The sequence below is a fragment of the Peromyscus californicus genome, unplaced genomic scaffold, assembly GCF_007827085.1.
Source record: "Peromyscus californicus insignis strain IS unplaced genomic scaffold, ASM782708v3 Scaffold_17__1_contigs__length_78620276, whole genome shotgun sequence".
NCBI classification, from domain to species: domain Eukaryota; kingdom Metazoa; phylum Chordata; class Mammalia; order Rodentia; family Cricetidae; genus Peromyscus; species Peromyscus californicus.
The window spans coordinates 45105059-45129478 of record NW_026294469.1 but is presented as its reverse complement, the minus strand read 5'-3'; the positions used below and the strand labels follow the sequence as shown (position 1 = coordinate 45129478).

General features: G+C 45.2%; 1 protein-coding gene across 2 annotated transcripts in view; it reads left to right on the top strand.

The window, feature by feature from the left end:
- The window catches only part of Aldh7a1 (aldehyde dehydrogenase 7 family member A1), a 40697-nt gene extending 20241 nt beyond the window's left edge, over positions 1-20456 (top strand). For both annotated transcript variants that reach the window (XM_052742207.1, XM_052742206.1), the window contains 11 exons: positions 872-949; positions 3646-3743; positions 7583-7624; positions 9246-9340; positions 12347-12431; positions 13747-13853; positions 15342-15458; positions 15617-15714; positions 15862-15935; positions 18726-18801; positions 20222-20456. In XM_052742207.1, coding sequence (XP_052598167.1) covers positions 872-949; positions 3646-3743; positions 7583-7624; positions 9246-9340; positions 12347-12431; positions 13747-13853; positions 15342-15458; positions 15617-15714; positions 15862-15935; positions 18726-18801; positions 20222-20276 — 925 coding nt within the window. In that variant the 3' untranslated portion in view covers positions 20277-20456. The remainder of the gene's footprint in view (positions 1-871; positions 950-3645; positions 3744-7582; positions 7625-9245; positions 9341-12346; positions 12432-13746; positions 13854-15341; positions 15459-15616; positions 15715-15861; positions 15936-18725; positions 18802-20221) is intronic.
- Positions 20457-24420: the final 3964 nt, after the last annotated feature.

Below are 24420 nucleotides of genomic sequence, written 5' to 3'. Positions count from 1 at the left end.
TAGTCAGACTGCCCTACATTCATTATGCAGCTGAATCTGACCTTGAACTCTCCATCCTGCCTGCACCTCCCAAGTGCTGGGATGGCAGACATGTACCACCATGCCTGGCTCTCCTTTCATCCTGTACTGCTTCCCTCTTTATGGGGAGGGCATGTGGAGAGCAGGGTCCATTGTAGTCCAGGCTAGCCTTGATCTCCCATGAAGCTCTGATCCTTCTGCCTCCACCTCCCAAGAGTTAGGATTTCAGGCATGCACTAGCATACCTAGTTTATGCAGGGCTGGAGATTGAGTCCAGGGCTTCATGCAAGCTAGGCAAATACTCTGAGCCAGGCTAAACATCCCCTGCTTCCCTTTCCTGCTTCTGTTTGTGAGCAGATGTGGGGGGGGGGGGGGGGATATGTTCAGATGTCTTATTTGCTTCTGGAGTCTCTTTAATTTCCTTCATCTTCCTGCACCTTACTCCTTTGTAATTCTCTTACTGTTGTTTCTATGGATGTGTGGTTAGGGACAAAAGAAGAAAAAGCAGATTCCATGTCCTTCCATGCTGACTCCACCCCAGCCTCCAATCTGCCTTATTGACTCCAATGTGTCTTCATAGTAGATGAAAATGCGTTTTTAACCCCCCATGCAATGCTTCCCATCTCCCACTCACGTTCCGTATATTTTTCCCTTTAACACTGGTTTGTAAACCCACACTTCTTGTGTTTGCAAACTTTGTCTGTAATCTGTGAGGAAAACCCAGGTCTGAGTGTTTGAAGAGTCAGGGGGGAAAGTTGAAAAGGGAGGTCACGTGAGAGGGATTTCTCTCCCTCGTTTATAAAAGTTCTGAGTGAAGTGGTTGGCTGAGTAGTGTCTGCTGTTTCCTTCCTAGGATCGTTGCCAAGGTTTTGGAGGACAACCAGCTGCCTGGTGCCATTTGTTCCCTGACTTGTGGTGGAGCAGATATTGGGTAGGTGAAGGGATGGAGAGCATCCTTCTGTTGAAGGACCCTGGCTGGGTTGATTGCTGGGACTCTTCTACTATAATAACAAAACCCGGTGTGGCTAAAGAGGCGAGGCTACCTTCTGTGGGCATGCATACTGTAGACCTGCTATGCCCCTGTCAGTGAGCAACCTTCCTGAGAAATACCTGTTTCTTAGTTCTCCACCTACGGATTTTCAGTGTTTATATTTTGGACAGATAATAATTTCCTGATACCTGATTTATCCAGGGACCTCTAAAGCGAAACTGTGACATCGCACTCCGTGCCTGAGGACTTAGCGTAGTGTCATTCCCTTGGCTGACCATAAAAGGAGGCTGGGGGTGGAGCCCAGAGGGTAGGGTGTTCGTCTAGCATTCATGAAACTCTGGGTTCAGTTGCTAGCACTGGATATACCAGGTATGGTGACACAGGCCTGTAATCTCAAAACTCTGGAGGTGGAGGCAGGAAGATCAAGAGTTCAAGGTCATCTGCAGCTACATGGCAAGTTTGAGACCCTATCTAGAAAAAAAGGGCTTTTTGGGTTTTGTTTTGTTTTTTCCTGGAGCTGAGGACCGAACCCAGGGCCTTGTGCTTGCTAGGCAAGCGCTCTACCACTGAGCTAAATCCCCAACCCCTTGGGTTTTGTTTTAACTGCCACGAGATTCATATACCATAAAACCCTCCCTTTGAAACCGTACCACTTGGGTCTTTGTTAGTTTTGTTTTGGTCTTGGAGTGGGAGCCCAGGCACTCTGTGTAGAGCCCAGGCAAGGGTTCTCCCACCGAGCTGTACCCTCAGCCCCTGCTGAGTAGCTTTTAGAATAGTCAGTGTTGGGCAGCCATCGCTATGTTATTCCAGGATGTTTCCACACCCATTTCACACTGTCTTCCCCGAGTTTCTGACAGTCACTGACATACTTTTTGTCTCTGTGAACTTGGGTGCCATTTTGTATAAATGGAATCAGAATGTGAGCTCTTTTGTGGTGCTCTTTTGTGGCTCCTCTTTTACTTAGCATAAGGTCACAGCCTCTTGAATCTGGAATTGGCTAATACTGCTCCAAATCATCAGGAGAGCTGGGGTCAGTTTTTTACCAGCTTAGCCTTTGACCAGGGAGGTTCCCTAGGAGTCAGGTCTATCACCATGTTGGTCTAGATGTTAGGCTCTTACTTCTTTGTTCATATAGATGAGAATAATAGAAAACCTATCCTCCTGCCTCCCTATTTCCCCCTCTCCCCCTTCATAGTACCCAGTGAAGTGTTTTTAAATGTCACTGAAACACGAGTGTTGTATTCTTTGGCCTACTCGGTTCTTGCACTCTGGACATCCTGTCCTTCTGGTGGCCTTGGCATAGCTCAGTAGTCTACGTAGGACCTTGCTAAGCATGGCCACCTGGCATGCAGGCACTCATGCTTGTGGGTTGAACTGGGGGAGTTTTACCTGAGTAGTTAGCTCAAGCTGTCCGGCGTGCCAGCCGAAGCAGGGGCTGCCCTGCGTTGCTCACACTGAGTGGGAGCATCAACAACTGGACAAAGAAGTTCAATCAGCAGTGTTTGAGCTACGTTCCTGAGAAACAACTGGAAATCCTAGAACAGCTTTTAATTTTTTTTTTTTTTTTTTTTTTTGGTTTTTCGAGACAGGGTTTCTCTGTGTAGCTTTGCGCCTCTCCTCAGCTTTTAATTTTTTAAAAATTGTTTATTTTGGGGGTGTGGGGGGAAGAGTTTTAACTGGGCGAGAAAGGAGGTCCAAGGGAGGGACTGATTGTGGAAAACTCAGGGTAGCTGTAGATGACTTGAGGGTTTGATCCTCCGGCCTTCCACCTCTCAGCTGCTGGGATTGTAGATATAAATCCCCACATCCCGTTTATGTGATGCCTCCTGAATGCTATGAAGCTAGCTACATCCCCAACCCTAAGAGCGATGCCTGTTACCTGGGTCCTGGAGAGATCTGCAGTGTTAATCATGAGGATTTTTGAGATAGTGCCTTACTAACTGGTCCAGGATGGCTTTGAACTCATGCTAGCACAGGCAGGCCTTCAATGTGTGCTCTTCCTATCTCAGGCTCCCAAATAGCTGGGATTACAGGCTTGTGCAATAGCTCCGGTTGTTCTTTTCTTCTAAATAAAAGATTTATTTAGTTTTACGGATGTGGGTGTTTTGCCTGCACGTGTACCACATGCATGCCTGGTGTCTGTAGAAACCAGAAGAGTGTTGGGTCCTCCAGAACTAGAGTTACCGATGGTTGTGAGCCAGCATCTAGGTTCTGGGAATTGAACCTGGATCTTCTGGAAGAGCAGCTGGTCTTTTAACTGCTGAGCCAGCTCTCCAGCCCCAACTCTGGCTGTTCTTAAAGGATTGTATTGCAGATGAGGAGCCGGAAGCAGCTGATGCTCATTAAAGATGCACTAGGAACATGTTGTCTCGGCTCCTTCTCAGTACAGGAAGAACTTTCTTCATGAACTAAGGAGGTTCCCTAAAGGGGCTGTCATAGCTCACAGAGCAGGTCGGCTTGTTTTCCCTGTGCTGCTACTTGTGAAAAGTTTGTTTCATTACCTCATGCCTGTGGGATAGACTTCCTTGTAACCTTGACTGTCTTGCCACAGGTTTATAACATGCTTCTTGCTGGTACTGTTGGGTGTCGCCATTTCTAGGTGTTTCTGCTTGGGTGACCCTCTCTGTTCCCTGCAGCACAGCAATGGCCAAGGACGCACGGATCAACCTGCTGTCCTTCACGGGGAGCACTCAGGTGGGGAAGCAGGTGGCCCTAATGGTGCAGGAGAGGTTTGGTAAGTGCGGGCTCTGTGATGAGGATTTGAATCAGTTTATGATGTTCACAAGTTTTTGCTGGGCCTGGTGATGCACTCCTTTAATTCCAGCACAGGAGGGGCAGAGGCAGGTGGACCTCTGAACTCAAGGCCAGCCTGGTCTATGTAATGAGTTCCAGGTTAGCCAGGACTATATTATGACCCTGTCTCCAAAAATGCAAAAAACTAACAAACAACAAACAAAACAAAAAAATTCAACAAAATAAATAATGCAAGATTTAGCTTTAGAAAATTTTATTTCTGTATAGTAACAATAAATGAAAATTGAAAATGAAATTTAGGAAACAGTTTCACTTATGGTGACATCAAAAAAATAAAACACTGACACAAAACCCCAAAGTCATGTTAGTCTTTCGTGCAAAGTACCTGACGAAAGACATGAAGACCTGAGTCAATGGAAAGACGCCCACTTTCACTTTCATAGGCTTGTTAAGATACCAGTTCTTCCCAAGTGAGCCACGGCTCAGTGGACCTGCGTCAACATCGGCTCTCTGTCTGTGGCAAGCAACAGGTTGATGCCAGAATTCCTGTGGCAATGCAAAGAGCCTTGAATATCTGAAACAATTTTAAAAGATCAATGACGGAGAACTGATTTTACAACTAACTACAAAATTATCGCATGACGTCATAGATCAATGGGATAGAACCAAGAGCCCCTACATGTATTGCTAATGGGTGTTTTTTCCTCTTAGCATGATTGCCAGACATGTTCAGTGGGCAAGAATGGTTTCTCTTGACAGGTAGTGCTTGGATAACTAGATAGCCACATGAATTAGTATGAAATTTGTCCTTGCCTTACTCTAAACCCCAAAGTTAACTAAAAATGTATCAAAGATCTAAATGTAGAGCCAAGACTAAATTTATGTAAACGTAAGAGATAAGTCTGTGTGACCCTGGGTTGGGCAGTGGTTTCTTAAATGACACCCAAGACACAAATAGTAGTAGTGACAGTAGTTAAATTAGACTTCATCAGAAACTTTCTGTGCTTCACCGTATTCCAGAGAAAGAAAGTGGGAAGAGCGGCCCACAGAGGGGCACAGAATATTTACAAGTCATTTCTCACATAAGGAGCATGTGTCTAGAATATAGGAACTTTTTTTAGACAGGATTTCTGGCCTGGAACTCGCTATGTAGACCACACTGGCCTTGAACTCATGTGCCTGCTCTGCCTCCTGAATACTAGGATTGAAGGTGTGTGTGAAATATAGCAACTCTTAAAGATCAACAATCTAAAGACAAATGCTATAAATTTTTTTCTGTAATGCTGGGTTAGTCCCAGGACCTTATCTATATGAGATAAGTGTTCTACCACTGAGCTACATTCACAACTACAAATAATGCAATTAAAAAATGGGCCGTGGGGGCTGGTGAGATGGCTTAGTGGATAAAAGCATTTGCTGTGCAACTTTGATAACTGAGTTTAATTCCTGGAACCCCTGTAAAAAGGCTGGACTCAGTTGCTTGCATCTGTAGTCCCAGCACTCCCATTGTGAGATGGGAGAGCCAGGAGAATCCCCTGGAAGCTCACACACATAGCCCAGTGGTAGAAAGAATGGGAGAAAGTGCCTCAGAAACAAGGTGGAAGGAAAGAGCCGACTCCCAAAAGTTATCCTCTGACATTCATATGCATGCTGTGATACCTGTGCTCTTGTGTGTGCTTGCTGTCTGTCCGTCTGTCTGTCTGTCCGTCCATCCTACCCTCTCATATACATAAAATAAAGAGAAAGAATAACTGGAAAATGGGCAGTAGATAGGAATAAACCCCTCATGTGTGCAATAAATAGGAAAAGACACTCAGCTTCATTGTGTCTCTGGTCTCGGGAGCAGAGTTTACCCTCTTCTCACCATCTCCTACACGAAGCAGTAGTTGTTCTTGCTTAAGTAGCAGCGCAGTAGGATTGCAGTCTCTTGAGTACATTTGGCTGTCTTAAGTGATAGGAACTTTTGTTTGCAAGGGGTTGGAGATTGGCGGTAAGGAGGGAGGCTAGAGAGCAGTTGATGGGCATAAGCAGAAGGCATGGGCCTCCCCCTTTGGCCAGGTATCACTCGCAGTCAGGAAGGGGAAACTGCCATCTTCTGTACAGAGGAATCTTCTGTTTCCTCTTTAGCACCTAGCATAGTGCCGTGTGTCAGCGTTGAGCTTTGTTTACATCAGTTCTTGCCCCAGAAGCTGGAGCTGTTGTAGTCCTCAGAGGCTTTGCCAATAGCAGCCATATCTTTCATACTTAATATTCACCAGATGCTTAACTGGGGTGACAATGTACTCTCCTGTATCATGCCCCTGCTACTTCAAATAAATTTCTTTAAAGGAAATATATTTTCAAAGAGTAGAACAAAACACATGTCTATAAAATTGAGTTAGATCTCTAGGCTTTATGCAGGGGAGAGTGAGGTGAGCCAGGCATTCAGAGTCTTTATGCAGGGGAGAGTGAGGTGAGCCAGGCATTCAGAGAGTCTTTATGCAGGGGAGAGTGAGATGAGCCAGGCATTCAGAGAGTCTTTATGCAGGGGAGAGTGAGATGAGCCAGGCATTCAGAGAGTCTTTATGCAGGGGAGAGTGAGATGAGCCAGTCATTCAGAGAGTCTTTATGCAGGGGAGAGTGAGGTGAGCCAGGCATTCAGAGAGTTCTGTATGACTCCTCTGGAATGTGAGTGAATTGGCATTATATGTCAGAAGTCCTGCAGGTCATACACTTGGGCAGTGACCTAAGTAGATAATGAATAACACTGATGACAAACAACTAATACATTCAACACTGAATGATTAATAAACAAAATTGGATGCGTTGTCACAACAGAATAATAACATGCATTGATTTCATTTTCCCACTTCTGGGGATTATCTACCTCATTATCTTTTGTTCCCCTCCCACATCTGCTTCTTTTGCCGCCTAACTAGCCCCCTTCTGTTTTCATTCATGGTGTGTGTGTGTGTGTGTGTGTGTGTGTGTGTGTGTGTGTGTTACACGCACAGTAAAAGGACAATTTGCAGGAGTCACTTCTCTAATCATGTAGGTCTTGGGGATTGCACTCAGGCTTGGCTGCAGGCACCTTTATTTGCTGAGCCAACCATTCAGCTCCTAGTGAATTTCATTAGGGCTCCTTAAAGAATTTAAGGTAGGTTTGTTTATGGGCTCACAGGCGCCTTACCAGTTGCTACACCACTGAAGAAAATCTCTCTCTCTCTCTCTCTCACCCATCAACCATTAACTATGTATAACTCCCCAGGGAGCTGTGGGGCCCCATGGATTCCTCTTTTTCCATGACAGGGTGTTGATGGCCCCCATCTTATTTGGGTGATCACACAGCTACTTTAAGTTGATTGCCATAGTCACATTCTGCCTGGAAGTCACTGTTCCCCACTACTTTGACGGGCATGCTAGAGATGTCCCACCCATTCGTGGTAGACATTCAGCTGTCATTAATTCTCAGTACTTTGACCAGTTATGAGTCTCTCCAGTCCCTGCTGAAGGAAGCTTCTCTGACCAGAGCAGACAGCAGCAGCAGCAGCAGCTATGTGCATAATGCTTTGTCATTTACTCTGTAGAAGCATGCACATGCATGGGTTCACACGCATGCAGTGTGTGCATTTAATGCATAGCCTTTTTCAGTGTTTCCCAAGAACACGTTGTTGTATGTCACTGTGGTACAGTGTTGTAATGGTCAGTAATTAATACCATTGGCAAGCTGCTTCACTGATGAGAAAATAAATGGAAGGATACGGGGGAGGGGGTGCTTGGATGTGAGGCGGTGAGCACTGAGTACTGAAATGGGAAATAACTGTCTGTTTTCTCTTAAAGGAAAAAGCTTGTTAGAGCTTGGAGGAAACAACGCCATTATTGGTAAGGCTGCCCCGTTTCACTTTGCTTCCTGTTCAGTCTGTTGTCTGCAGTCACCTTGAATATATAGAACTTGCGTGGAGACTCATCCTGTCCATGCTCTGTGTGCTTGGGGCTCGGTCCCCATCTTGAGGAATTAGGAGTCAGGACATGAACTTGGCTTAAAGGAAGAGGGAGCTAAGAAGAAACAGGATAATGCTGGGAAAATGTTACCTGGGATCTTGAATGTGGGCATGAGACAGAATAATGCTGGGAAAATGTTACCTGGGGTCTTGAATGTGGGCATGAGATAGGATAATGCTGGGAAAATGTTACCTGGGGTCTTGAATGTGGGCATGAGACTTCTGTTGTCTCTAACATAGCATTACTTCATGCTTTTCCTTCTCTTGTTTTCTAGAAATGGGCTATGTGCTTTTCTAGAATAATCAATTGTTTCCTAGGTGACTTGCTGATTTCTGTAGGTTTCAGACACACAAATGGAGTATTGGTGGCTTTCATGTTAGGAAGGAACACTTCCATTTTTAAGATTTTATTTTTGCTTTTAAGTGTGTGTGTGTGTGTGTGTGTGTGTGTGTATGTTTGTATTTGCGAGGGTGAGTGCAGGTACCTGAGGAGCCAGAAGAGCTACCAGCTTCCCTGGAGCTGGAGTTACAGGTGGTTGTGTGTTACCTGTCATGGGAGTTGGGAACCACATTTGGTCGTCTTCAGGAGCAGGACATGCTCTTACACTGCTGAGCTAATCTCCAGCTGCTTGTGTGTAGCACAGGGTAATTATGCCTCTGTCTGAATGGATGGGAGGAAGGACGTGAAGCACTGTGCTGTGCTCTGAGATCTGATGTCAAGGACACAGCTAGTACACAACCTCACCTGTACAAGACCCTGGATTTGGTCCCCAGAACTGGGGAAAAATTAAAATAGTGGAATTAAAGAGTGGTGAGATGGATAGGAAGTCTAGCCTGTATGTGTGAAATGCCTTCCTTCCATCCTCCTGATCCGAGGATGCTCAGGTTGGAAGGGTAACAGTGACAGCAGAGGAGGGGACGGTGGCTGTCAGATTCCAGAAGGCACAAGGAAGCAGGGATTGTAAGTAATAAATCAGCTCCGTAAAGGTTAGCCTTGGAAAGACTGCACTTTTCTTCTTCTGAGGGTGGAGGAAGAGGAATGGAGAAAAGGGAATGATGGGACTTTACCTGGCCGTCTCCAGGGGAAGCTGGAACAGGCTCTGATTGTGCCCTGCAGCAGGGGACAGCAGGAAGCTTTGTGGCAGTGGGGAGTGGCCTGGGCCAAACGAGCACCCTGATGGTGGCAGAGCATAGGTTTTCATGGAGCAGTAGTCAGGGGTCTCTGAAACAGATGAGCGTGACGTGATCCAACCGAGCCTCAGTTTACCTGTGCATTGGGTAAAGGTCTTAGTAGATTCCATTGCTCTGTCTGTCATCATATACGCTTCCCTAGAAGAAGAGCACACCTCCCCCTTGGACGTGTGTCTCCGTACCATGAATCGTCTGTTTTGCAATGACTATTTTGATGATACTGTATTTTCTAAAGGCATTGTTTTATACTGCTTAACAAGTGTCCTGTCTGCCTGCTGCTCACTGATGGCACACACTTGTGTTTCTTTAAGCTTTTGAGGACGCGGACCTCAGCTTGGTTCTTCCATCAGCTCTGTTTGCCGCCGTGGGAACAGCTGGCCAAAGGTGTACCAGTGTGAGGCGACTGGTGAGTGTGTCCACATTGATGCTTGGGATTGTTCTTTTTCTTTCTGTGAATGTGTCTGTGTGTGCTCTGTGTGTTGTGTGCAGGTGCCCTCAGAGGGCCAAAGGGGGCATCAGGTCTCCTAGAGCTGGAGTTCTAGGTGGCTGTGAACTGCCCAGTGTGGGTCCTGGGAACCAAACTTCTGGAAGAGCAGCAAGAACTCTTTCACTGCTAAGCATCTCTCCTGCTTTTTGAACACCCCAGTTTAATGGATTCTGTCGAGTAGGAGTCATCGAAGTGTCGCTAGAAGAATATATTCCCTAAACATGAGTGTCAGATGTGTGGTCCTCCTCCACTCCTGTGATGGTGGCAGATGCTAACCCACCCTAAGCTTCAGTGGGCTCACAACCCATTGAGAGAAGCTGGACGCAGAGGTGATGCCAATTTTTGAGTTACACTCCATGGCTAACATCTAGTGTCTTCTAGGGGATCAGACAAGTTAAGTTCTAAAACTGTTAGCTAAACAGTAGCTTTGCTTTTGCATAAACATTTCAAGTATTTTAAGTTTGGGCCTCACCTAGTGTGATATGGCTTATTGAAAAGCAAATGACTGCCATGTCCATTCTTTCCTTAGTATATGTGTTTGAGCTGTGCACCTGCAGCCCTAGGACCTGGGAGGTTGAGGGCTGAGAGTCCTTTGAGCCCAGGAGTTTGAGTTTAGGTTGGGTGGTGTTTTCAACACACACGCACACGCACACGCATGCACGCACGCATGCACGCACACACCCCTCCCTGTATAAGGATGTGTTGTCCAGCTTCAGTGTGTTCAGTGTGGGGGATATAGGTAGTTTAATTTATATACTAGATTTGAGTTGGATTTCAATTTAGAAATACATCCTTTATTTATTTTGTGGCTCTCACTATGGTGAAAGACTAGAACTAAATAAGTTTTAGGTACAAAATGTGGCTGCATTTACATTAAAAAGCTGCTGCGGAATTATAGAGGGACTGACTTTGTGTTATTTTCCCTCATTCACAATTATTATGAATAGATGTTATGTGAGACTGATTTCTAAATCAGACCAAGATGAAGTAGTGACAATATGATCTTTAAAAAAAAAATTTATTTTTATGTGTATGGATATTTTATCTATATGTATATCCATGCACCTCATGTATGATCGGTACCTACAGAGGCAAAAATAGGGTGACAAATCCCTGGGACTGGAGTTACAGACAGTTGTGAGTTGCCAACTGGGTTCTGGGAACTGAACCTATGTCCTCTAGAAGAGCAGCTAGTACTCTTAACCTCTGATCCATCTCTCCAGCTCTGATATACAGTCTATAGTTGGCATTTTCTTTGGACTGCCAAACAGCTCCCAAATAAAGACACAGAGACTTACTGATTATGAATGCTCGGCCTTATCTTAGGCTTGTCCCACTAGCTCTTTTAACTTAATTTAACCTGTGTCTGTTCATCTGTTTTGCCTCGAGGCTTTTTACCTTTCTTTCATTCTGTATGCCCTACTTTCCTGCTTCTTCCGAGTCTGGCTGGCTGGTCCCTGTTTTCTCTTTCTTTCTTTTTTGAGGCTAAATTCCTCCTCCTACTTACTCTCCCTGTCTGGAAGTTCACCTATACCTCCTCCCTCACTATTGGCCAGTCAGCTTTTTATTAGACCAATCAGGTGCCTTAGGCAGGCAAAGTGAAACAGCAACACATCTTTACATAAGTAAACAAATGCAACACATCTTTACAACAGTCTTGACCTTTGTTATACTTTTTATATTGTTTCCTGAATTTAAAACATCTCAGATATGATAAACTTCTATTTTAACTTGCTCACATATATATTAAATTGCATGAAACACATTCAAGCCAAGAAAGAAACAAGGATTATTAGAAGTAATGATATGCTTTGGAAGATGTGGTGGGTCATTCCTGTAATCGCAGCACTGGGAAGGCTTAGGCAAGAAGATCATAAGTTTGAGGCTAGCTTGGGCTACATAATGAAACCTTGTCTCAAAAATAAATAATTACACAGTAAAATGCAAAATTGTGTAAAAGCTAGCCATTTCTTTACTTGACTCACTCTTTAATCTTGGAGCAAATATATGTAGCTATGTTCTGTGTTTAGTGTTAAATAGATTGACTTCCATGGTGACATTGATTCATATGACAAAAAATTACAGCCACTTAGCAGCCTTTCCATGACTAGTTCCCAGAATAACGAGCGGTTCATTCGCTACATGGAGACTACAGAGAACGGAGACCGGGCGGTTGGGTGAGTCCTCCTCTGCCGCTAGGAATAGAGCACAAAACACATGGATGTCCTAGTGTGATGCTGGCTGGAGACCTCAGAACCTGAGGCTCAGTGCTTCTGGTGACTCGGCCATGCTGAGTCCCATGTTTACCTGACTCACAGCCACAGTGTGGGGCAGATACACCCACGTCAATTCACAGATGAGTTCTGTAGTATAAAAACAGGAACAATGGAGTTTTGTAGCTTAGCAGGTCAGGTTCTCAGAAACGTGATACAGATATGGGTTTATGGTGTTTTGTTTGGTTGCATTTTGGGGTGCTTTTTTTGTTTGAGACAGGGTCTCATGTATCCCAGGCTGGCCTCAAGCTTACTGTGTAGCCGAGGATAGCCTTGAACTTCTTTCTGACCCTCCTGCTTCTATCTTTCTAATACCGGGCTTATAGGCATGTGATGATGCACCACACCTGACATGTGGTGCTGAGGATCAAAACCAGGGTTTCCTGAATGCTAAAATCAGCATATGACCAACTAACCTGCATCCCAGCTTTGCTTTATGGTTTTATTTCAACATTCACCTAGAAGAGATGATTTATTTTTATGTCGTTAATATTAAAACCTGAAAATATATGATTAAGAGCATGGTTTTAGTTTGTTTTCAGAGATTATAATATTTCGGTAGTTACTAATCAGTACTGTTAAGAACTTACTGTCTCAAGCAAGACTTGTATATTCATTTTGCTGTTCCCCTGAATGCTTGTTCTTTATGTAGTTTTTGCATGAAAGCATCCATGAGGAAGTTGTACAAAGACTGAAAGGTGCCTACTCACAGATCCGTGTTGGGAACCCCTGGGACCGTGAGTAGCTGGTTCTTTTATTAAAAGTTATTACCTTTTGACAGCTGGTGTTACCTGTATTTCTGACCTTCTGATTTGGAGGTGGTGGTGGGATACCCTTTTCTGAGAGGTCTGAGGGACGTTTGATGACATCTTCCTAGGTTAGGTTCTCATACTTGACATGTGTAAGAGTTGAGGTCCTGGTTGGATGGGGTGATGGTTGGATGGGGTGATGGTTGAGTTATTTTTCTTTTTACTGCTATTATCCTTTCCAAATCACCACTATCGGCAGGGAAAGTGTGCGAGTCCCCAGACCTGCCTGCTTCCATTGCTGCCTTGCAAAGCAACCAGTCTTTTCTTTTGTTTTCAAGTTAGATTTATTTATTTTACTTATATGAATGTTTTGCCTATGTGTATATATGTATACCTGGTGCCACAGAGGTCAGAAGAGAGCATTGGGTCTCCTGAAACTGGATGGTTGTGAGTCACCATGTGGGTGCTGGAAATTGAACCCAGGTCCTTTGCAAGAGCAGCCAATGCTCTCAACTACTGAGCCATCTCTCCAGAGAACCATAATTCACCCTTCTGCTTGGGACGGTCCAGTGGATCTCACTGTGCTCAGACTAAAATCAAGATTCCCTCTGTGGCTGACTCCCGGGCTTTTATGATGCTACACCTGCCTCCCGCCTTGCTTAGTGTCCACTAGACCTGTGTTCACTTGGCCTGGGCTGCATTTGTCCGACTTTCCGGTGTTTTCAAGCATTCCTGGCTCTTCACTGCTATTTTCTCTGCTAGAAACAATCTTTGCGAGGTCTTTGCATGGCCGACTGATACATCCTTGCAGGGGCCTAACCCTCCCTGTGGTTACTTCAACTACATCCTTGCAGGGGCCTAAACCCCGCTGTGGTTACTTCAATGCTCTAGTTTCTGGCAACTGGTTAGTCTACCCCGTGAACTGCACGCACAGTAGCCACAGAGATTATAATGGCCTTCCAGAGTGGGCACCCTGTCGTGAACATGCCACGCCTGTGTTTTTAGGGCCTCACTTTCTTAGCTGTTTGGTTTACTGTCTGTTTATGTCTGCCTCACTGCCACCCCTACTCATTTGCATATTGTGGTGGCAGCTCTCAGAGTTGGGTAGTTGTGTTGGAAGCTACATACTAGATCCAAAGCGTAAGATATTAGGCATCTAATCCTTCTCAGAAAAAGTTGCTGATTCCTGCTGTTAACTGAGGATATAGGGAGGAGGGCTTAGCTTGTTAATTTGGAAAGCCACTTACATAATAAAATGAAGCTATTGAGGGCAAAATGAAGAGCATCCCTTTTCTCTCCCCAGCGAATATTCTCTATGGACCACTCCATACCAAACAGGCGGTGAACATGTTTGTTAGAGCTGTGGAAGAAGCAAAGAAACAAGGAGGCACAGTGGTCTACGGGGGCAAGGTAATGAGAGTTGTGGGTGGGTAGTGACGGCCTCGTTTCTTTCCCTTGAACACACACAGATTGCTGAGAAGAACCGGTGAAGGGTCCCAGATGGATGCTTTTCTTCTCCCCAGCCCCATCAGAAGGGAGAAAGGGGTTTTGAGGAATGAATGATGATAGAATAGGCATGAGACACAGAAGAAACTCAGTCATGGTTGTCTTGGAGTTAGGCCCTAGGACTTGGTGTGGAAGGGATCTGGGGGTGCTATAGCCCAAGACTATATGCAGGGTAGTTAGAATTCATGTTTACTGGTTGAGATAATTAAGGAAAGAAATCACAAAAACACATACTGTTATTGTCAACACTGGAGAACTACATTTTTGTTGTAGTTTGAGACGCCCTCTTACATAGCTCTGGTGGCCTGGAACTCAGATTTGCCTGCCCCTGCCTTTCTTGGGTGCTGGGATTAAAGGCAGGTGTCATCACACCCATTGAGAACTACCTTTTCAGTTCTTTCAATGGATAGCCAAGGCCTTTGCTTCATGGATTTGTTGCCTTTATTTGTGCAAAAGGTGTACACCTCATTTATAGCCTGCTTAGTTTCATTCAATTTAAAATTCATGGAGACCCAGTTCTTGGGAGGCAGTCTGAAAGCAGATTCCCCAGAGTGGAGACACTCACATCCAGCTGGACACCATGTGGGTGTACATTTACGCACGTTTTTTCTTATATTGAGCTTTCTGTACAGAATTTAACCTAATCGTTACAGAAGTGGGGTCCACCCTTATGTGAGACTTAAGTTCATGGTTCAGTCCGTCCATGGAGGAACAGATAGAGTTGCATGTGAGCCATTTAGAGTGCAGGGTTGATGCGGAGCTTTGAGGGCTAGAGGGCTTCAGGAGAAAAGACAGTTATCCACTAAGTGGAGAGGTTCTGGGGAAATTGGTTGCAAATGCACATTTTCGCTGTTTACTAATGTGTATGAATTCCCTGGGGCTTGCATAACAAAGTATCAGAAACTGGTTTGGAAACATTGGACACTGAAGACCAGTAACAGAGTGCCCATGGAGATGGTTTCTGGTGAAGTCCCTCTGGGTTGTTCCACTGTGGCCTCCCTTAGGGTCCTATGTTCAGATGCCATCACTCTGAGTGTTGGTCACATTCAGTGTATGAATTTGGGTGAACACTATTAAATCAGTACACAATGGGTGCAGATTGCCTATTTTAAAATTAACTTAAAAATAGCATTCCAGCAGTCTGCCCCACCACGTAACTTTTGTGGCACACAGCATGGTTTTCCTCTCCAAACTCCTTTTTCTGTTTTCTCTCTGACAAATAGGGGCAGGAGGCCATTTTCATTCCAAACAGGATGCTGCTTTGGAGAAATAGTTTACGTGTAAATGCTGTTTTGTTTTTCTCCTCATAAACGTAGGCAGGGATGATATCCTCTGACCCCAAGTCATGGAAAAGGGACTCCATCCATTCTTTATTTCATCTTTCTACTTAAGGTCATGGATCACCCTGGCAATTACGTAGAACCCACCATTGTGACCGGCCTTGCCCATGATGCACCGATTGTACACACGGAGACTTTTGCCCCAATTCTCTATATCTTCAAATTCAAGGTAAAGAAAGAAAAGATCCAAACCATGAAAGAAAACAGATGTGGCAAAGCATTCACTCTTGGTTTTCTTTTGTGCACTAAAACTGTTTCATGAAATGAGCTTTGACCCGAGCACAGCAACACCAGGAACACTAACAGCTTCCGGTCTTGTCCTTTTAGAATGAACAAGAGGTTTTCGCTTGGAATAATGAGGTGAAGCAGGGACTTTCGAGTAGTATTTTTACCAAGGATTTGGGCAGAATCTTCCGCTGGCTTGGGTATGAATGGCTTTGTCTGTTTTGAGCGTTTATGTAAGTTTGAGTGGTGAGTGATTGTGTTCACGGTGAGAGCCCGAATGTGCGGGCTTTGTTCTCTTTTGTTTTGATTTCCTTGTGTTCTCACTGTCCCTCTCCTCACACACACAGACCCAAAGGTTCCGACTGTGGCATTGTGAACGTCAATATTCCTACCAGCGGGGCTGAGATTGGCGGTGCCTTTGGTATGTAGAGACTTGTTTTTCCTTTTTAAAGATGCATTTATTTTGGTACTGGGGACCAAACCGAGGCTGTCCTGAGGCTCTCATGAGTGCTAGGCCAGCACTGTCACTGAGCTGAGCCTCTGCCCTCATTACCCCTCTCCACATGGAGCAGCAAAGGAACAGTAGTGTTTATCTTTAGAAGTTGGTCAAGAAACGGAAACACAAGCTGAGCCATGGCGGCAACCGCCTTTAATCAGCAAAGCACTTGGGAATCAGAGGGAGGTGAATCTCCTGAATTTGAGATCAGCCTGGTCTGCAGAGTGAATTCTAGGATAGCCAGGGCTACACAGAGAAACCCTGTCTCAAAACACCAAAAAACCAAAACAAACCAAACAAGAAATGGAAATACAATTTATATTCTGTAATAACCTGTGATCTAGCATGCCTGAAACAGTCTGTGCTCCAACTCAAATTCTTACCAGGGTCCTCATCTTCTGCTTTATGTTGGAGCAGAGGCTTTAGCTCAAGATAGATGAACCTTGAAATTCGGTATTTTTTCTAGGCAGAAGGTCCCAGACCAAGAAAAGTTAAAACCTTCTACTTCAAAGCCAGGAAACTTAAAATACAAAACATTTGCAAATACACTTGCAAAGTGGACTTAGAAATTGACCTGGGAGTTGAGAAATAAAGATGACAGACACACATACAGACAAGCTCTGAGGTCTGATGGAGACACACGAGCAGCAGTATGGGAACTGTGCATTTGTTATATATAGTGTGAACAGGAGGAGGTTAGCTAATGTCCACAGGAAGCCCTGTGGGGAACAGTTCCAGGCTGCAGTCCTCAGGATGAAGGAGTTGCACTTGAATTTTCAGCACACACAGATTTTAGCTAAAGGTCAACTGTTGGTGGGCACCCATGCTTATACCTAGGGAAGGCCTTGCCATTCTCATGGCTCTGAGGTATTCTGGTCCTTGGAATGGCTGTGCTCATGTCAACAGTTTGCATTCACTCAGGACTGTATCTGTTCCCTCTTCATATTATCTTTCACTAGATGAAATACTAAGTCATTATTTTTTCCTGGGCCCTATGAGTTACTGATGTTTAGTGGTAGTTTTTTTTTTTGTCGTTGTTTTTTGCATCTATTAAGTATAACTGTTAAAACTTATTCATAGTGGGGCCATCAAGATGGTTTAGTGGGTAAGGGTGTTTGCCATCAGGCCTGAGAATGTGGATCCAACTCCCACATGGTAGAAGGAAGGAACTGACCCTGAAGGTTGTCTTCTGGTCCTTACACTCACACTGTGGCATGAACACTCATGAACACACATACACAAAATAAATCAATGTAATAGAAAAATGAAAAACAATTTAGCCAAAATGGCTGAGTGTGGTAGCACATGCTTTTAATCCCAGCGCTCTGTAGGCTGAGGCAGTAGGCTTGCCATGAATTTGAGGCCAGCCTGGACTGTGTACCAGGCCAGAAAGACCCAGTCTGAAAAAAGAAAAATAACAACAACAACAACAAAAAAACAAAATAAAACACAAAGTATAGTAAAAATAAGTGGCCTCCCAGTACCTCCTCACCTTCCTACTCACCCAACTTTGTTCTCTCTCTTTTTCTCGTTAAACATATATACATGAAAATCAAACAAGCAAAAGACCAATAAGACAAAAAGAAAATGCCAAAACTAAATAAAAATTCCAGAAAAACCCCGTGGAGTTCACTTTGTTCTGGCTACCTACTCCTGAGCATGGGGCCTGATGTGGAGTGTGGTTGATGTGCACATTGACATGCCGTTGAGGAAAACTGACTTTCCCTTTGCCGTTGGAAAGGGCAAAGAGTTGCTTGGTCAGGGGTGGGGCCCAGTCTTCATTTCTCCCTTTTGGTGCTGGGATCCCATCGGCCTTGAACCTGTGGAGGTTTCGTGTGTGTTGTCGCAGTCTCTGTGTTCATATGTGCATCCCTTCTGTGTGTTTGGAGAGGTTTGGTTTTGTTTTCTTTTCTGAGACAGGGTTTCTCTGTGTAGTTTTGGTGCCTGTCCTGGATCTCACTCTGTAGACCAGACTGGCCTCGAACTCACAGAGGTCCGCCTGGCTCTGCCTCCCGAGTGCTGGGATTAAAGGCGTGCGCCACCGCCACCCGGCAGTTCTGTGTGTTTGGAAGACACTTTGCTTGGGATCACCCAGTACCTCCGGCTCTTACAATCTTTCTGCTTCCTCTTCCACATATTTCCCTGGGCCTTAAGGGAAGGGGTCTGATGATGCCCCTTTTAAGGCTGAGTACTCCAAAATCTCCCACTCTCTACACATTGTTCAGCTCTGGGTCTCTGTGTTGGTTTCCTTCTTCCTTTTTTATTTTTTTTAATTTAAAAAAAATTTTAAGATTTATGAGTGTTTGTCTACATGCCTGGTGCCTGCAGGGGCCAAAAAGAGGGTGCCAAGTACCCTAGAACTGGAGTTACAGATGGTTGTGAGCTGCCACGTGGGTGCTGGGAACTGAACCTGGGTCCAACATAAGAGTAGACAGTGCTCTTCACCACTGAGCCATCTCTCCAGCTGCCACCCCCACCCCCACCCCTCTTCCTTCTCCTCCACTTTCTTCTGCTTTTCTTTTTCTGGGGAGGGAGGCACTTATATGTCTTATTTACCCCAGGCTGGTCTTGAACTCAAAGTCTTCCTGCCTCAGTCTCTGAGGGTTGGGATGATAGGTGTGTACTACCCTACCGAATACAGTATTAGTAATCCGATAGCTGTGGCGTCCTCTGAGGGCCACAGGAGACGTGTGAGATGATTTTGCATTTCCGTAGGCGGAGAGAAGCACACTGGCGGAGGCAGAGAGTCTGGCAGTGATGCCTGGAAGCAGTACATGCGGAGGTCTACGTGGTAAGGGAAGGCTCCGGGGAAGAGGGTTGCTCTTGAAGTCTTCGGGAGTGGGCTCTTGCCCTTCTGTCTTCCAGTTTTCTCTGTGCCCAGTTTCTCTGAGTTTGACTTTTCCAGACTCTGTAGCTGCGTGCTGCACTGTAGGTTAAGAACCGCTGATCCCAAATGCTCCCAAATCTGAAAATCTGCATTGCATGACATGTGAAATTTTCCCTAGCTGGTCACATGATGAGTGGCAGTCATATGGAGTATGGAATGTAAAAAATTGCCTTCAGGTAATGTGTACAGAGGAACATGAAACAGGAGTGGACTTCAGGTCGAGACTTGAGTCCCATCCCCAGGGTGTCTCCTGGATATGCAGATATTTCCAAATCAGAAAAAGGTCTAAAAAAGTGACTCCCACACATTTGCAGTGAAAGATACTCATCTTTAATCGTCCCTTCTAGCCTCCTTGTCTAGCCTAGCAACTGACTATGAAATTTCCTTGTTGGATTCTACCCCAGAGGTTAGGTAGGGAGGATCAGAACACCGGGTCACTCAGCACGAGGAGGTGGAAGGAACCATTCTTTCCATTTCTCCTATGATGGAGTTTTCTTGTATAGTGAAGGAGGGAGGAGCATGGGGGTCTGGCCTGCAAGCTTAGGGACCGGCTTGGAAGTATGAGCAGGACTCCGGAGGCCAAGTTGGTTAGGGCGTTTGCCTGAACATACATGGCAGCTTCTGGAGATGCTGCCTGGGACTTGTTTTATTTTTATTGTGTTCTCTGGCCTACTTGGGTGGAAGTAGCTAGTATGTGTGTATAGTCACTTTAGGATGCCCGGTCATTGCTGTGCTCAGTTGGGAAGAGTTCTGGGTGAGGCTCCTGAGGCCTCAGCTGGTGCCCTCACATCTCCAGCTCTGCCACCTGCCATGCTGGATGCTGGCTTCTCTTCCATGGCATTTCCTTGTGACCTCTATCTTTTCCTGTGCCCTCAGAACTACATAGGGGAATAACTTTGTTCTGGTTTTTCAGAGCCCATTGACTTAGGATGCTTTGCCTCTTAGGAGAAAATCCTAGTTTGGGAAAAGGAAAAAAACAAACAAAAACAAAGTAAAAAACTTGAAAAATTACTACATTCCTACTAATATGGGAATATTTGCATTTCCCCTTATATGCAATACAAGTCATTGAGAAAGAAAGTTAAATTGCCCATGTTCTTACATTATGATCAAAAGAAACACTATGGGTAACAGGTGATGTGCGTCTCCCAGTCTTTTGTGTTTCTCTTTTTCTTTTATAAGGAATCACACTGACATTGTTTTGTATACTAATTTTTTTTAACCAACTTGTAAGTTGTTAATATAAATAGACCTATGTCTTTATGTTATAAAAGTATTCTATATTATGCGTACACTGTCATTTATTTAATTCTCTTCTCCCCAGTACCATCAACTACAGCAGGGACCTTCCTCTGGCTCAAGGCATCAAGTTTGAGTGATGATGCTTCAGTTTGGCATAACTTAGCCATTCCCGAGGCTGCTCTGAAGAAGCCCAAGAAAACGTTGATTTGCCCTGATCGTTCTGAGTACAATAGTGGCTAATCTCCAGTGATCCCCAAAACCTGACTAAATCAAGATACTCATTTTTCAAAAATTCAAATTAAATATTTTCAACCTAAGTTACATTTAGCAAAATATGGGTTTGGTGAATTTGTGTCACTGATTACCTTTTTCTATTACTGTTAATTGTTTCTTAGTTAAGTACATGCCATCATAGGCAGTTGGGGATGTGGGAAATGGAATACACAAGCGGAAGAGTCTTTGCAGTAGACAGATGAAGGCTGTCTTCTGAGCAGTGAATACTCATGGTCCCCTCCTCTGGCAGGGATTGAAGGGGAGAGGTACCCCTCACGTGCTAGGGACCACAGCACAATTTCATGCCTATGATTTGCAGTGTTTCAAATGACAGTGGGTCATTGTTGGGTAAAGTGAGGGATTTAGCTCACTTCTGAATGGTTGTCTACCATGTGTGAAGTCCTGGGTTCAATTCCCAGCACTACAACAACAACAACAACAAAAAATGCTGAATGACAAAGGGTGTTCGCCCGCTTATGACTCCTGCTCATGACTGTGTCTAACAGAAAGAAATGTGTCGAGATAGATAGACCTTTGTTCTTGTCCCGGAACTTGTCACCTGCTGGGAACTCTGGGACTCAAGTCGCTCATGAAAGCACATCTAGATGCCTTGAGTGACTTCAGACCGTATGCCAGAGCCACAGTCTTGTGCAGCTGCTCATGAGTTTCTTCTCAGTCTGAAGTGCACACAGTGCACTCAGGGAAGGTCACTGCTGAGTGTCTAAGGGCTCACTGGGAAGCTGTGGACAGGCCCAGTGTACCCGTTCTGTGGTGCTGTCACTCTGTACTGCACAGCAGCCACCACTGGACCTACTCACGTCTAACAGCCCATGTGGGAACCTTTGAAGAACAGGACATTTGTGGGGAACTTGAGTCATCATGCTGTGGAAAGACTGGGACAGTAGTAAAGAATTTGGGGGACTGATTTCAGTGTGGGTAAGTGTCAGGTGACACACTAAACCGTTACAAATGTGTGTTCATACTGCTCGGTTGTTACCAGTGAGTAGCATTGAGTGGCATGATCTTGCCATCACTGGATATGAGCCAAGCCAGATACTAATGGAGCTACCGAAAGGATGTTGGCATGAGTTGAGGGTAGGGGGATAAAGACAGTTGGTTTCTTGAGGAAAAATTGACACGAAGTAAGAAACTGGCATGGCTTACTAAGATTTGGAGGTGGATTCTCAATCATTGCTGTGGCCATGAGGACATAGATTGCTCTTTTTCATAGCACACACAGAATGCAGTGAGCCAGCCAGTTTCTACTGCCTACGTTGGAACTATTTTCTTGAGACGGGCTTTTTCCCCTCCAGGCGTCCTGAGAGCTGGGATTCTAGGTGTGTGTCACGGCTCAGCTTGACTCTTTGAAGCAAGAGAATGTGTAATTTTGAAAAAATTAAAGAGGAAAATGAAGTTGGAGAACCAGGAGCTTGGAATGTAGTCCCCATACCAGGTAAATGAGTGTGTCAGTGCACACCTGGACTCTCAGCACTCAAGAGGTAGAGACAGAGGATCATGAGTTCTAGGCCATCCTTGGAAACAAGAGACCATGTTATGATGAACAAAACAAATCAAAAATACAATCAAGATCAGTGCTGTAACTGGATGGATGGCCTTGAGCCCAGAGACCCACCTGCCTCTGCCTCCCAAGGGCTGGGATTAGACATCTACCATCACACCTGACCAGTACTCAGTTTGCTAAAACAAACAAACAAAAAACAAACAAACAAACAAAAAAACCCAAAACCTAAGATACCTTACACTTCAGTTAAACATGTAAGGAGCTATGATGTGGCCACACATGACAATGGCATTTATGTACAGTGTGTAGAAGATGATAGGGCGCTAGAATCTTGACGAAAACTGATTCAGAGGTTCCTTTGAAACTCGTAATTTTTATGTGTTTCTAGCACAAGGACTCAATTTTTTGTCATGTTTTTATTAAAACTTTGGCTTTTTTTTTTTTTTACTCGTTTAAGAAATAAAGATTACATGTGTGTGAGTGTATGTGTGTGCAAGTGTGCATACACAAACACATACAGGTACATGCGTGATGATTCACCACCTTTCATACTAAGGTATGGGTGCTAGGGAAGTTCCCAGGAATCCACAAGGATGACCCCACCTTAGACTACTAGGAGTAGTCAAGAGGGTGCCTGAACTGGCCTACTCTGGTAATCAGATTAGTGAATACTCTGTCATCATAAAGCCTTCATACAGTAACTGATGGAAGCAGATGCAGAGATCCACAGCCAGGCCGAGTTCCAGGAGTCCATTCAGTGAGAGAGGAGGGGTTCTATGAGCAAGGGACATCGAGATCATGATGGGAAAACGTACAGAGACGACCAGCCAAACTAGTGGAAACCCATGAACTGTGGACCAATAGCTGTGGAGCTCCCATGGTACTGGACTAGGCCCTCTGGATAAGTGAGACAGTTGTTTAGCTTGAACTGTCTAGGGGGCCCCCAGGCAGTGGGATCGGGACCCATCCCTGGTGCATGAGCTGGCTTTTTGGAGCCCAGTGCCTAGGGTGGGACACCTTGTGCAACCTTGGTGCAGGGAGGAGGGGCTTGGACCTGCCTCACCTGGATGCACCAGGCTCTGCTGACTCCCCATGGGAGACCTTGCCTTGATGGAGGTGGGAATGGGGGATGGGTTGGGGGGGGAAGGCTGGGGGGGTGGGAGGAGGGAGGACAGGGGAATCTGTGGTTGGTATGTAAAATGAATAGAAAATTTCTTAATAAAAATAAAAGAAGCATTCATAAAAAAATAAAGATTACTTATGTGTGTGCGAGCGTGCGTGTGTGCACAAGCACATGCAGGTACACGCATGTGATTCACCACCTTCCATACTGAGGCTGACTCATCTAGTCTGCATAGCCAACTGGGAATCCCCTGTCTGTAATCCTCATGAGCTGCTGGGATGACAGGCAGGTCGGTCCCCACCAGGTGTCTATGTGAGTGCCGAGGGTCCAAACTCAGTTCTTCATGCTTGTGTGTCCAGTGCTCTACCCACTGAACCATCTCCCCTGCCCTGCCTATCAATATATTTTTACGTGACTGATGGATGTATGTCTGGGCCAACCAGAAGAGTGTGTTGGATCCCCAGGACTGGAGTTACAGTTGAGAGCTGATGTGTGGGTGCCAGAAATTGAACCTGGATCCTCTGGAAGATGCTGAGCCATCTCTCCACCCCCTCCCCCCGCCGCCCCCCTCCCCCGCCACACCCCCCCACCCTTAAATGCAGGGTCTGGGCTGGCCTTGGCCTCACTATGTAGCTGACAATGACCTTGAGCTCCTGATCATACTGCCACCTCTCCAATGCTGGAATTATAGGTGTATATCACCATGCCAGTTTAATGCAGTGACGGAGATGGGAACCCAGGCCTTGAGTGGCAAGCACTCTCCCTACAGAGCTACATTCCCAGCCCCTTTAATTTTTATAGAGTCAAATCTATTAATATATCGTTATACCAGGTTTAGAGAATCAAGTCAGAAGTCTTCCTCTGCTTCCTTTAAAAAAATGATTTATTTACTTTATGTGCATTGATATTTTGCCTGCATGTATGTCTGTTGATGTCGGATCCCTGGAAGGTGGAGTTACAGACAGTTGTGAGCTGTCATGTAGGTGCTGGGAATTGAACCCAGGTCCTCTGGAAGAACAGCCGGTGCTCTTAACCGCTGAGCCATCTCTCCAGACTCTTCCTCTGCTTTGTGTTTAAGAGAGTTTTTTTTTTTTTTTAAATCAGGGTCAAATCAGGGTAGAAAGTAAACTTTTAGGAAGGGTGAGAGTGCCATCGTAGAGGCCGATCGCTGTACTCCGTTGTTTCCCAATTCTCCAGAGCAACCGACTATCACCTTTCCTGATGCTCGTTGCCGCCGTGTTTTTAGATCGATTTTTTTTTCTTTTAGATTTGTTTTGTGTTTCTGAGGGTTTCGCTTGCGTTTACATCCGTGCACCGTGTGCCTGCCTGATGTCCAAGGAGGTCAGAAGAGGGTGTTCAGTTC